General features: G+C 41.4%; 2 protein-coding genes across 5 annotated transcripts in view; one reads left to right on the top strand and one right to left on the bottom strand.

Annotated features, from left to right (window-relative positions):
• Positions 1 to 6,027, bottom strand: part of CBX5 (chromobox 5) — a 37,781-nt gene extending 31,754 nt beyond the window's left edge. For both annotated transcript variants that reach the window (XM_004774556.3, XM_004774560.3), the window contains exon 1: positions 5,874 to 6,027. The gene's annotated coding sequence lies outside the window, so the exon portion shown is untranslated. The remainder of the gene's footprint in view (positions 1 to 5,873) is intronic.
• A 525-nt stretch (positions 6,028 to 6,552) lies between these two features.
• HNRNPA1 (heterogeneous nuclear ribonucleoprotein A1) lies at positions 6,553 to 13,044 on the top strand. 3 transcript variants are annotated; one of them, XR_006604638.1, is made up of 12 exons: positions 6,553 to 6,696; positions 7,245 to 7,361; positions 7,652 to 7,798; positions 7,943 to 8,153; positions 8,245 to 8,337; positions 8,418 to 8,510; positions 8,721 to 8,795; positions 8,984 to 9,142; positions 9,712 to 9,867; positions 10,114 to 10,179; positions 12,556 to 12,672; positions 12,903 to 13,044. XR_006604638.1 is itself a non-coding variant. In XM_045073068.1 (11 exons), the coding sequence occupies exons 1-10, from the start codon at positions 6,682 to 6,684 to the stop codon at positions 10,167 to 10,169; spliced, it is 1,122 nt and encodes a 373-aa protein (XP_044929003.1). In that variant the 5' UTR covers positions 6,553 to 6,681; the 3' UTR covers positions 10,170 to 10,179; positions 12,903 to 13,044. The 3 variants fall into 3 exon arrangements, 2 of the variants coding, with proteins under 2 accessions (XP_044929003.1, XP_044929002.1); XM_045073068.1 differs by lacking the exon at positions 12,556 to 12,672; XM_045073067.1 differs by lacking the exon at positions 12,903 to 13,044 and having other exon boundaries at positions 12,556 to 12,747.
• The last annotated feature ends 1,193 nt before the right edge of the window (positions 13,045 to 14,237 follow it).

Below are 14,237 nucleotides of genomic sequence, written 5' to 3'. Positions count from 1 at the left end.
TTATATGGCAAAAGATGCGAAAGGAAAAATGTATCCTAGAGTTATCTGGTTGGCCCTTAAACACAATCACATCCATCCTTATGACAGGCAGAGACACAGAGAAAACAAAGAAGAGGTGAGGCTGACAGCCACCAGAAGCTGGAAGAGGCAATTAAGGGACTCTACTTTAGGGCCTCCAGAGGGGGTTCAACACCTTTATTACAGACTTCTGACCTCCAGAATTTTAAGTATAAATACCTGTTGTTTGAAGCCATTAAGTCTGCAGTAATTTGGGCTAGCAGCCACAGGAGACTATTACACAGGGGACATAAAATTTTTTAAAAATCATAAACTGGATATATATAAACCCAATTACTGATCCAAAAAGAATTGTACTTCAAGTAACCCAAAGAATGTCTAAAACCTTTAAATCCCTCATTTCAAAGGGTAAACTGAGGCAAACAGAGAATGTAACTTACCCCACAAAATACTGGCAGATCAGGAAGACAAACTCCGCAAGGTCTAATATTTACATAGCTGCTAACAAGAACAGTGTAGGTTTTTCCCCAAACATGTTAGCTGATAGAGCTCCTGGACAGACTAAACATAGGCACCAGTTGTCACTGTGGGTGTTCTGCCAACACAAGTGTAAAGTTGTCATCAGAAATGAATATGTGGCTTCGAGTAGCTTACAGAAATTCAACAAAGCTGTATCTTGGATTCTGCACAAGCCAACTCTTCTCAGGATGACCTGGACTCTTTCCCATTAGTACAATGATCAGCTAAAAGGCATCCTTTATAAGGAGGAAAGGAAAATCAAACTTTATGTCAGAGAAAAAAGATTTAATTGCTCAGAATTCAAGTTCATGAATAATGTGTAAATAGCAGCCATACTGAGTCAGTTACAAGTGGTATCTCACATTGTAATTTACTACTTTTTTTTTTTTTAAGATCTTTATTTATTTATTTGACAGAGGGAGAAGGGAGAGAAAGGGAGACAGCAAGAACAAGCAAGGGGAATGGCAGGCAAAGGAGAAGCAGGCTCCCATCTTAGTAAGGAGCCCAATGTGGGGCTCGATACCAGGAGACTGGGATCATGACCTGCGCCAAAGGCAGCCACTTAAATGACTGAGCTACCCAGGAGCCCCTGTAATCTACTACTTCTAAAATCAATATCCACAGCACACAGCTTTAATCCAATTTCACGTAAGGTAACTGAAAATAAAAACAGACAAAGCAAGGGGTGCCTGGGTGGCTCAGTGGGTTAAAGCCTCTGCCTTCGGCTCAGGTCATGATCCCAGGGTTCTGGGATGGAACCCTCCGTCGGGCTCTCTGCTCAGCAGGTAGCCTGTTTCCTCCCCTCTCTCTGCCTGCCTCTCTGCCTACCTATGATCTGTCAAATAAATAAATATTTTAAAAAAAAAAAAACTACCAAAACCTTCCCAGATATATAAAAATCCAGCCACTGCAGAGTAATGTTCTCTTTTTCCTTTTTTGCCCCAACCATTATCCTGCTCACCTACTATCCAGATAGCTGTCTTACTGGTTTTCAGACAGACCAGTGAAGATGTGTTATGTTCCCTTTTAGTAAACACTAATCCTTTTAGGTTTGGCAGTAATAATATATCCTTTAAAAAAAAAAAAAAAGACTTTACTTATTCATTTGAGAGAGAGAGAGAGAACATGAGCAGGGGAGAGAGGAAGGAAGAGGGGAAAGCACACTCAGCAGGGAGCCTGATGTGGGGCTCAATCCCAGGACCCCAGGATCACAACATGAGCTGAAGACAATCTGAGCTACCCACGTGTCCCAGCAATAATATAATATATCCTTAAGTTGTAAGCACAAGTACTTGAAATTTAATTTTGTAACAAAGGCTAAACATCTGGTCTTGTTAACAGACCAGTATAAATGAACCAAACCAGGTTCTCCAAAGGCAAGTCAGTCAGTCCAAACTTAAGATTTTCAATATACCTGGGTAGCTCAGTCAGTTAAGCATTCAACTTCTGATTTTGGCTCCGGTCATGATCTCAGGGTCCTGGGATTGAGCCCCGCATCTGGATCTAAGAATTCTCTCCCTCTCCTACTCTCTGCCCCCACCAGCCCCTGGCTCCTGCACACAAGCGTGCACATTCTCCCTCTCTCTCAAATACAGTAAATCTTTTTTTTTCTTTTTAAGATTATTTATTTCACAGAGAGAGAAAGATCACAAGTAGGCAGTGAGGCAGACTAGGGGTGAGGGGAAGCAGGCTCCCTGCTGAGCAGAGAGCCTGATGCAGGGTTCAATCCCAGGCTTGATCCCAGGACCCCGAGATCATGACCTGAGCTGAAGGCAGAGGCTTAACCCACTGAGCCACCCACGCACCTCTCAAATAAAGTAAATCTTAAGGGGAAAAAAAAAAGTTTTCAATGTGATAGTCTCAGAATATCAATGAAAAATTAACCCACTAAAATTTCCCTACCAGAGAGAAATGTTCATCAGACCTATTAACTCTAACGCTGTAAGAGAATTCACAAAAAAGCAATGTGTACTTGCATACCATAGTAAACCAAGAAGCTTATGTTGAAATCTTTCAAATTAAAATAATCAAATAAAGGGTCATGGTTAATTTGTTTATAAATCCAAGGAGCTTGGGCTAGAGATGGGTGGAATCCATTCAGAGTACTCTAAGACGACATGATTTACCTATTCTTCAGATCAGTTTTCTTTTTTCCCCTATCTGTGGTCTAAACACAGCCACGAAACCACCAAAAACCGACCTGCATTTTTAAAAAAATGAAAGTGTACTGCAGATGAGAAAGTACCAGACTGCTTTGCACATATATTCATATAGTGAAACTTATTTCCATATGTGTACGGGGTCAATGTAAATGTGTATCTTAGCAAGGGTCAAGATCAAAAGTCTGAGACACATTTATCCAAAAGAATTCCAGGAAAGGAAAGGCTTAAAGGAGGAGAAAATCTAATAAGCATCTAATGCAAAGTCCACCTCTGTCCAAAACACATTTGCCATTATTTTAGGCAGCCAAACAAACACAGGATGCAATCGTGTTTAGAGTGCAAGAAATGGTAAAAACTTAATTAAATTCTCCTTTTATCCAATGGAGTGATGATCTCTCTACTTCTGAAGAGATAACTGTTAGGTAGTGATCCATTTATCAAAGGCTACTTCCTAGACACTTCACTCATCTTCTCCCTCCAATTTCCAATTACTAAAATAAAAGATTTTGACAAGATAATCAACTCCAGTATCTGTCATGTTATTTATTTTTATAAGTTTATTTAAGTAATTTCTACACCCAATGTGGGGCTTAAACCTATGACCCAGAAATCAAGAATCACATGTTCCTTCACTGAGCCATGCAGGAACCCCCAGCATCTGTCACTTTAAATCAATGGTTTTCTTCTCTCTCTCTCTCTCTCTTTTTTTAGTAATCTCCACACCCAACGTGAAGCTTGAAGTCACCACCCTGAGATCAAGAGTCACATGCTCCCCCAACCAAGCCAGCCAAGCGCCCCTACATCAATAGTTTTACATCAATAGTTTTCGAGTGATTTTGCACCACCACCACTGACACCCCGAGGGCATCTGGCAACGTGTAGAGGCATTCTAATAAGTCACAAATGGGGGTGAGGGAAGAGGTGAGAGGCATATATTAGCTCAAAACATCAATAATGCTGCAAGAAACCCTATAGATCAAGATTGTATTCCTTTTTTTTTTTTCTTTGTCTTTTCTTTTTTTTTTTTTTTTTTTTACAGAGAGAAATCACAAGTAGATGGAGAGGCAGGCAGAGAGAGAGAGAGAGAAGCAGGCTCCCCGCCGAGCAGAGAGCCCGATGCGGGACTCAATCCCAAGACCCTGAGATCATGACCTGAGCCAAAGGCAGCGGCTTAACCCACTAGAGCCACCCAGGCGCCCCAAGATTGTATTCCTTTTGAACCTAAATATATTAGGGACAAATAACCTTAATCTAGAGTCCTTTAGTTCTTATAAACTCAGCAGAAGCAGCTGCATTATTAGCATACCTACAAACAGTTTTTAATGATACGAAACTGATTTGTCCTCTTGCAAGTGTCAGAGATCACAGAAATCTCTCCTCTGTTCATTTTAAGAGCAAGTAAAATTAACTTTTTGTACAATGTCACAAAGGTCTGTAATCAGAAGTATACTTCATATATAGTTGAACTTACAGTATTTAAACATTTTTCTATTAACTTTAAGTCAGTGAACAAGAGAGCAATTTAGGTTCTGACAAAACCATCATGTAATGAAAATTTCTTTATTTTTATAAAACATCTTCAAATCAGCTCAGTGGTTGTTACCAACAGGTGATTACAATGTCTGTAAAACACTTTGAAGGAAATATAATCAAGGCAATGGAATAATCCAGGTGATGGCTGACTCCTCCTGTCCCTACCACCCTAAATACCACCCTTGTTAAGCAACTTATCAAAATTAAGGCATCCTTAAAGGAAGGGCAGAAAGAAGGCTTAGAAACTCTCTTTAAAGGTGTAAAGATATACATATGGGGAAAGTTCCTCAAAGAAGAGACTAAGATAAAAGCATTGAGACACAAATATTGCTTATAAAGTCCTTAGCACAATGTCTCCCTAGCAGGTACTAAATACACACAAAAAAATTATCTTTAAAAATTTGTATTTTTATCCAGAGGATCACCTTAGTTCTTTGGAAAAACAGCACCTTCTCCAGGTGTAAGGATAAAAGAGAATATGAGAAGCAGGTGATTATGACTGGAAACATAAAAACTGACTTTTTCATTTTTAGACACAAATTACAATCCCTGAAAGACTTAAACATTAGAGATCCAACGTCCTAGATCTCAGTCTCTCCCTAAAGATAACACACTTTAGTGTGTAGACTTCCAAAACTTTTTCTATGGATTTACAAATATCTATTTGTCCGTAGAAACATGCATCATTATGTATTTTTTTCTTGGGCGCCTTTCCACGACACTAGAGATTTATCCTTTTGGTTCAAACATTGCAAGTCAGTCGTCCTAAAGAAGTGAGTTCCCAAAGACATATCCTGCCCCTCTCTAAACCAAAAAACTGAGGGTTGCTGGATGATGCACAATGGGGGAGTGTATGTGCTATGACGAGTGCTGTGAATTGTTTAAGACTGATGAATCACACACCTGTATCCCTGAAACAAATACATTATATGTAAATTAAAAAAAAAAACCTAAAAAGTGTGAAGTGGTGAGAAGTAACGATATGGGGGGGGATGCCAAATTCGAAGCAACACAGGAGCAAACTTATAGTTTCCCTACCAGAAAGCTATGTGGATGGGAGCCTAAAGACTTTGTTAGAGAAGTCACTGTGAATAAAATACGTGCCCGCCGCGCCATCACAGACATTGAATCCTCGTCACAACCCCAAATTTAAGACCTTCCTCTTCTAGAACGCTGATTGGACGACCTGCGCGAGCGCTTTCCGTAGGGTACCCGCCTACTGGCTCCAAATTTGGTCCATCCATTTAGCCGCCCGACTCCTGCATTCCCCATTGGAGTCAACCCGCTGCCTCTTGGAGGAGCCCAACCTACCGCGCGCTCCGTGCTCATTGGCTTAGGGAGACGCTGCTCAGGAGCGGAAAACCCGCCTCCCACATTCCGATGGCCCAAGGACCGATCAGTCGGCAGCTAAAAGTAGAGCCAATTGGCCCATACAGAAGCCAGTCAAACTCTCCGACTGCAACGCTCCACAGAACTTACAGGAATAAAACATCCCGCCCCTGTTCTTCCATTGGTTGGCCGAACCCACCGCTCCCCCTTCACTAGCCCCCACCCCGCGGTCCATTCATTTCACACAATAACGGACCCAATTGGAGTCAGTTCAAGACCTAGTATGGGTAGGCAAGACTATCCGCCACTTACCCGGAATCGAGACCGATCACTCACGCTAATGTCTTCCCTGATCCTCTGTGGTGAGGCCGGACCACAAGACACCACGGCCGCCGCCTTCTGCGCAACGCCAACCGCCCGCCAAAACGGATCCTTCCTTGCGCCTGCGCGACCAATCCTGGGACTGAACCCTTTCTCCGCCCATTACGCCTGCGCAAAACGAGGCACAACTCCCGCCACTACGCAGGCGCTGTAGATTCGCCGCCGTCTCCCGCCCGCCATTTCACGTGCTCCAAGCGCCAAGCGGAACTTCTTAATGCGCCTGCGTAAACTCGCCATTTTACTACACATGCGCTCAGCAGGCGGTCTTTGCAAAAAAAAAAAAAAAAAAAGTCACCTGATAACTTCTTTCCTAATACATAGTATTAACCGTGCTTTGTCAAGTGAGTTGAACGTAATTTCGGGCCATGAAGGATTAAAAATTTACTTAAATACTTTAGGTACATTCAAATATGAATGATTGGTTGGCGAGCCAATCACACTAGTTAAGGGTAATATTACTCGGGAACCAATGGCCTCTAAGGGGTGGAGACTACGTAGAACGCCCAAACGGATGACGTTAAACAGCAATGCGGGACTACAGACCAATAGCAAGGGGAAGCTATTGTAAATATCCAATCAGAGATACTCAGGGGCGGAGTCTACCAATGCCTAAAGCGAGGAGGCGGGATAAAAAAGCGAGGCCGAAGGTAGGCTGGCAGATACGTTCGTTAGGTTACTCCTTTCTGCCTGTGGACGCCGCCGAGTAAGCATCGTTAAAGTCTCCCCTCCCACCGCCGTCATGTCTAAGTCAGAGGTGAGTAACACGCTGTCTCCAATCTCATTTTCTTCCTCGCTCCCTCCTGAGTTCTGTAGGATGTAGCCTCGTTGGGTTGCTCGCGCCAGCTCCTGCGGCAGTTCTTCGGTTTCTGCCAGGGCCTACCCCTCCCAAAGTTCAGGTCGCCATTTTGTCCTCGTCGTCGCCATGAGGCCGCCGTCCTGCAACATTTGGTTATCACGCCAGGCTTGCCCCTCCTGGCAAAACAGTTAGGCACATTCGATTGGTTTTGTTTTACCTCGTCACAGGGGGCGAGTTTTCTAAAGAACAGCTATAGTTCCTTGCTGGTTATGTATTTTTTAGCCTAGTCCTTTTGTTGCGCGTGCGTCGGAGGGACAGTAGAGACGCATGCGCTCGTGGTTCCCAGCCCCCACATACGTCTCCACTAATGGGGAGAAGCACGTGGCTTGCTGTGACCCGAAGGAACAATAAGGGCTACGTAACGTTGCTGCCTAGTTTTGCGGTTCCTAACTGAAAAGTGTCTGGCGTTATAGCCCATATGTAACGAGTTTTTCCCCTGCTGCTAGTCTCCCAAAGAGCCTGAACAGCTGCGGAAGCTCTTCATCGGAGGTCTGAGCTTTGAAACAACCGATGAGAGTCTGAGGAGCCATTTTGAGCAATGGGGAACACTTACGGACTGTGTGGTAAGACTTGGGAGAGACAAAAGGCCAGTAGAACTAGTCGGTTTACTTGGATTATTTTGTTTAAGTACTGTGCTTATGAAGATTGTTAACAGGATTGTGGTTGAAAATAATTTGGCAAGGGAAGGTGTGGTTTTACTTAATTAGGAGGTACTAGTTAATTTAGATTAGACGGGTAGTGGGAAACGGGAGGACTTTGCATAAAGGGCTGAAAGAATTTATTACGTTACCCGGGATAGAAATGACCAGGGGTTCTGGGGTTTTACTGTGTGTTAAATGAGTTAACATTTCAGGTAATGAGAGATCCGAACACCAAGCGCTCCAGAGGCTTTGGGTTTGTCACCTATGCCACTGTGGAGGAGGTGGATGCAGCCATGAATGCAAGGCCACACAAGGTGGATGGAAGAGTTGTGGAACCAAAGAGGGCTGTCTCAAGAGAAGTGAGTGATACTTTTTCCTGCCTCTAACAATTTAGAAGTGTGTCACTAAGTGCATTTCCCATTTGGGGTTCTTAACACACTTAGTGATCTTTGTTAAGGATACTTTTGCTGATACAAGAAACTTAATTGGGCTTTCTCTATTAGGATTCTCAAAGACCTGGTGCCCACTTAACTGTGAAAAAGATTTTTGTTGGTGGCATTAAAGAAGACACTGAAGAACATCATCTAAGAGATTATTTCGAACAGTATGGGAAAATCGAAGTGATTGAGATCATGACTGACCGAGGCAGTGGCAAAAAGAGGGGTTTTGCTTTTGTAACATTTGATGACCATGATTCTGTAGACAAGATTGTCAGTAAGTATCAGGGGCATGCTCTTTGCTAGGGGTTCTGAAGTCCACATTCTGTTCAAAGCCCTGAGATCGTGTTTTCTCGGTAATTTTTTAGTTCAAAAATACCATACTGTGAATGGCCACAACTGTGAAGTAAGGAAAGCGCTCTCTAAGCAAGAGATGGCTAGTGCTTCATCCAGCCAAAGAGGTGGGTTTATTTGATAATTTTTACAGACAGCTAAATAATTATAATCTGTATAACTTAACCTTTAAAACTTATCTTTAAAGGTCGAAGTGGTTCTGGAAACTTTGGTGGTGGTCGTGGAGGTGGTTTTGGTGGGAATGACAACTTTGGTCGCGGAGGAAACTTCAGTGGTCGAGGTATGTGTGGTTATAGTTTACCACTAAGTTAATAGTGAGCCTTGTGGTTCAGTTATCCCTAAAGTTAAATTTTATCTAAGTGTAGTTCTGGCTTCTCAACTAACCAGAAGGTTAAATCTTGAGTATAAAATTAAGGGCATAAATTGTGTATAATTTATATACTTTAAAAAGTAGTTTAAAATTCTGTTTTTTTTTTTTTTTTTTTTCCAGGTGGCTTTGGTGGCAGTCGAGGTGGTGGTGGATATGGTGGCAGTGGGGATGGCTATAACGGATTTGGTAATGATGGTAAGTTTAAGGAGTATATAGGTGAACTTTCATTTGGCAACCTTTAGACTAGGTTAGTAAACTAGTGCATGACAAGCTTAGCTCTGATAACAAACAGCATGCGGTGTGCAGGCTTTTAGGCATTACATTTGCACAGGTTTTGATTGTTGAATACTTTTGTCTTATTGAGAAGAATTGTATTCTTGTAGGTGGTTATGGAGGAGGCGGCCCTGGTTACTCTGGAGGAAGCAGAGGCTATGGAAGTGGTGGACAGGGTTATGGAAACCAGGGCAGTGGCTATGGCGGGAGTGGCAGCTATGACAGCTATAACAACGGAGGAGGCGGAGGCGGCTATGGCGGTGGTAGTGGTAGGTATCCAGTGATCCAAGTACTTGGTGCAACAGCTAGATTAGCCCTTTAGAGTTTACGCCCATAAGGGGATTTGATGCTCTTAAAAGCATTATGTGGTACAGTGCATGGTATTCTTTTTTAATGGGCTTGCTAATGCTACCTCCTCCTAGCTTTAAGCTGGGGCCGCCTCACTCCCAAGATAGATAGATGGTTAAGTGGATAGCGGTGTCTTTAATCAGAATTAGATTAGCTTCTAGCAGGATTTAATATTTCAACTCCTTTGGGATCTTAGGCACTTAGTTGATATATCCAGCATGTGTTTGTAGTGCCCTTGATGGGTAGTAGCCTTCAAAGGCTCTAGACCATCTGTTAACCCCATGGTAAATTGGGTAAACCTTCTTAAAGTGTAGTGGATTACTCAGCTAAGTGCTTTGCCCAGAAAAGGAGGAAACAGATAATCGAATATTGGAGTCATCAGTTTGGGAGGAAGGCAAGCAGAACATGCAGCTTTTTTGGCTCTGAGGACTAAATAGAATTCACAATTGCCATCTTCAGTAGCATATAAAGGCCCTCTTCTCATTCCTAGGAAGCAACTTTGGAGGTGGCGGAAGCTATAATGATTTTGGCAATTACAACAATCAATCCTCAAATTTTGGACCCATGAAAGGAGGCAATTTTGGAGGCAGAAGCTCTGGCCCTTATGGTGGTGGAGGCCAATACTTCGCCAAACCACGAAACCAAGGTATCGTATATATGCAGTGTTGGAAGTGCTAGTTACCTGTAGCTGGTTCTAGCAAAAAAATACTAATTTTTAGGTAATGTTTGTATAGTAGTGAAACACTGACAATTCAAAGCTTTTAGGTATATGCAGTCAAATTGGGAAAGTCAAGTGAGCTCAAACTCTGGAAAATATGGACATCCATTGCCCCCAGTATAAAAAATTTTGTTGGCACTTCCAAAGATTAACAGGGACATACTCTCTTCTTAGGTGGCTATGGTGGTTCCAGCAGCAGCAGCAGCTATGGCAGTGGCAGAAGGTTTTAATTACTGCCAGGTAAGTAAACAACTTTTTATCTTAGAAGTTAATTTTTGTAAATGATAATGAACCCAGTAACCCTAATGTAGCTGAGCAGTGCAAAGTAGTTAACATTATAATTGCAGTAAAATTTTGAATATTAAGTTAATATTCAGATCAGCAAAATTTGTGGGAAACAAAAACTTGCTATTGGATTGTAGCCTTGAGTCTTAATATGTTTAGATTAACAACTTTATTCCATATTGTTCAACAGGAAACAAAGCTTAGCAGGAGAGGAGAGCCAGAGAAGTGACAGGGAAGCTACAGGTTACAACAGATTTGTGAACTCAGCCAAGCACAGTGGTGGCAGGGCCTAGCTGCTACAAAGAAGACATGTTTTAGACAATACTCATGTGTATGGGCAAAAAAACTCGAGGACTGTATTTGTGACTAATTGTATAACAGGTTATTTTAGTTTCTGTTCTGTGGAAAGTGTAAAGCATTCCAACAAAGGGTTTTAATGTAGATTTTTTTTTTTTTTTTTGCACCCATGCTGTTGATTGCTAAATGTAATAGTCTGATCATGACGCTGAATAAATGTGTCTTTTTTTTAAATGTGCTGTGTAAAGTTAGTCTACTCTGAAGCCATCTTGGTATACTACCCCAACAGTGTGAAGTTAGAATTCCTTCAGGGTGATGCCAGGTTCCATTCGAAATTTATTTGCAAACTGCTTGGGCACAGAAGCCATTGTCTCCACAAACCTTGGTGTAGTTGAACTGACAGTTAATGTGTTGTGACCTGGAGTTCACCATTAAAAGGTCACCCAAGCAAAGTCCTGGAGTTTATTTGGTTATTAATATGATTGTTGGCACATCCTATGCAATATATCTAAATTGAATTATGGTATCAGATAAAATTATAGATGGGATTAAAGCTTGTGTATCATCCATTATCATGTGTAATCAATAAACGATTTAATATTCTCTTGAATGGAATGACAACTGTATGGATTTGGGACTGGCAGAGCTTTGGACTTCCCTACCCACTACCCCTCATAATGTTGAATGCTTCTATCACAATTCAAGTTCAAAACTCTGCCAGAGAATAGAAACCAGCTGCTGGCTAATGCCACCCCATAAGTCCACAGATTAGAAGTGTTTGGGAGACCTTTTTAAACTGACCAGCACCAGTAAGAATATCTTATTTTTAATACAAAAACAGGCTTACATTAAAGGAAAACAGCAGTTTTACTTGGTTCTGGTGGGTGGGTCCCTAATAGAGGTTTATAGATTAACCATACTATTGAATCTGTTTGGACATTAAAATTATGGAGATGGTGAGGAACCTTATTATATTCATGTTAACTGCAGTTTTCCTTTAAATATGGTACATCACACAACCATCCTAAAATGTTAATTGTATAGAAAATTATTTTTATTTAAAGCCTTTTACAGTTACTTAATATCCAATCATTGTTATTTGTTACATAGGTTCTTTTGAGCCCTCCCTTGGTACCCTCAATTTCAGTGCCATTGTACCTGGTAGCATAGAGAATTGTTTATCACTAGGACTGTGTATTCCATCCCGTGGGTGTGTTACTTGGAAGTTTGGGGAGGCGGGTGGGGGGGGTGGAGGGGAGGCGGGTGGGAAAGCATGGTTGATAGTTCCATGAGTTTGATATTGGCTGAGTTTGCAATGGCAGGTGGAACCTTAACTATTGAGGGAGTTTGCAGATACCTCAGGATTCGTGACAATGCCTTGTAAAGATCCAGGAGAGATGTTCAGCTACTAGGAACTGCTAGCAAGTATAGCGCGAATGGCTCCGAGCTCAGACACTCTACAGCTGAGAGTAGACACTTGTGGTATGTGGAGTACAGATAAGCCAGGGGCAGGCCACGGAGGGAGTGAAGTTTCAGTGACCATCGCAAGAAAGGAGGCAGACAAGAGTAAGGCACACCTGACTCTTAGGACTAGCAGTCAGAACCAGGAGGAAAGGTTTTATTGCTATGCTGGTAGGTAAGAACAGATTTTACTTCCATCCATATAGTGTTACCTAAAATCCAGTTTTCTGTTATATTTTTCTTAATGTATTGAGCCAATACTAGTCCAGTTAAGCTGAACTTGGTTTTTCTGGAGATCAATTGCTTTAAATTGACACCCTAGACTTGGCTCCCAAATGAAGGAAGTAAACACTAATTCTATGACAATATATTTTTGCCCTTTAATTTTGATTTATTTCATGCCTTCCTTTAATCCATTTCCTTAAAACAATGGCTCAAAGTAATGCATTAGAATCTTCCCCAAAACATGGTGGGAGGGAGGGTGGACCATTAATTTTGGCGGGTGGGGGGATTTACCCGGAGTTGGGACTTGGTCTCAGAAAAGCTAGTTCTAAAGGTTGTTTACTTTTCTAGGGAGGAGTCTGCTACTCCAGGCTAATCAACTCTCTTTAAAAAAACAAAACAAAAAAAAATACAAAAAAAAATACAAAAAAAATCAGAAACTCATCTGTCCAAATTTATGGCTAAAAGGTAAGCTTTTTATGAACTTAATCAGCAAAAGTGCTTGGTATTACCAAAGTAGAGAATGACAAGCTGCCTAAGAACAACAACAAAAAAAAAATGGGATCTCATAGTCTACCATTTTGCCCACAAAATACCTAAAGCGGTTGAATTCCCAGTAAACAGAATGAGTAATTGGCAGAATCTTTCAAGTGCATATGTAAACACTTCATAACTTTTTCTTTCTTTCTCTCTTGCAGCAACATCCTTCCTTAATGAGGACAACCTTTATCTGAGCCACTGCCCCTCATTTTCACTGCCATGGGGTTATTAGCTGCTATGCAGCTTGAATTAATCATTCAGTTTTATGAATGGACTTTTTAATAAAATGCTTTTAACTTGGTTCTGTTTCACTTTTTTCCTTAAATGATAATGATAAATCAGAATTTTTTAGTGGAGTTGGAAGTCCTTCCCCTTCATTCCTTAACTTATGCTTCCTTGGATCCTTCTAAATGAACAAGTAAAATAGGTATATTAAAGGTGGGACAACATAAACATGTTAAAATTACAGGTTGAAATTGAGATTCAGGGGGAACAATTAGGTTGTTGGGAGTGCTTCTCCCCCCACCCCACCTCTCCCCAAACTAAATAGTGAATGATAACTTATTTGGCCTTTAGGAATGTAAGTGGTTCTATTAACATTAATACGTAAAATTTATCCCATCAGCAGCATGGTTTAGTGAAATGAAACTGGCTCTTGCTCACTTAGAAGTAAGCTGTTAACTGTTCCACAAGCCTTTATTGGCCAGCTATCTCTGGCTTCCAAAAAATCTGGAACCAGGTAAAGCTTACTGGAGGGGAAGAACAAGTTTTTCAGAAGTAATCCCAAAATTTGGGAGCTGTAATTAAATCCCCCAGCAAATGTTTGAACTTTAATCATCTTCAAGAGAAGATCTAGCCTCAATTTTCAGCTAATAGAAGGGGTAGGAAGGTGTAAATGTATACGCAGTCTCCATTGTTGTGATTTTAATTATCACATGTTGCTTGAAGTTACCTAGAACAGGTTTCTCTTCACGGTCATGGTTTAGAAGGAGGGCAACTCAGGCCATCAGTGTGCAAAACATTGCTGTTGGAAAAAATGGAGTCCTGTATCTGTCATGTATTTTGCTACATGCTTTACAAATACAAGGTTGATGGTAAGTTCTATAATTTTAGATGATTACCTGTTGCAAGTTTTTGCAACCTCTAGAATAGAACCTAGGTCATACTCCAAACCGTTCCACCTTTTGCTTTAGTTAGGTATTAAGTTGTTTGTATGGTCTTGACCTGCTGCAGTTTATCTGTGGGATGGGGGCATTTTTCCCCATTATAAAATCAGTGCCTAGAACTGTACTAGAACCTAGGTGCTCAGTGTTGGGTACAGGTCAAATTTTGCCTCAGAATTACTACTTGGGAGCTTCCTTAGAAGTGAAATCTTAACTGATGTCCCTTAGGTGAACAAGTTTCTGAACAGGTAATCCCAGGCACTTCCCTTCACAACTTGATTCTGCATTTTCAATTTCTCGAGAAAGTTGACAAGGCGTCTGTTTTCAGAT

Source organism: Mustela putorius, unplaced genomic scaffold (genome assembly GCF_011764305.1).
Source record: "Mustela putorius furo isolate JIRA1106 unplaced genomic scaffold, ASM1176430v1.1 tig00537227_pilon_pilon_pilon, whole genome shotgun sequence".
In the NCBI taxonomy this organism is placed as follows: domain Eukaryota; kingdom Metazoa; phylum Chordata; class Mammalia; order Carnivora; family Mustelidae; genus Mustela; species Mustela putorius.
This window is presented reverse-complemented; position numbering and strand designations above follow the sequence as displayed.

Excerpts from the sequence above, each read along its gene's own strand:
- HNRNPA1 (XM_045073068.1), top strand. Across the intron at positions 8,796-8,983 it reads TAACGGATTTGGTAATGATG|GTGGTTATGGAGGAGGCGGC; the intron begins GTAAGTTTAAGG and ends GTATTCTTGTAG. Across the intron at positions 9,143-9,711 it reads CGGCTATGGCGGTGGTAGTG|GAAGCAACTTTGGAGGTGGC; the intron begins GTAGGTATCCAG and ends TCTCATTCCTAG.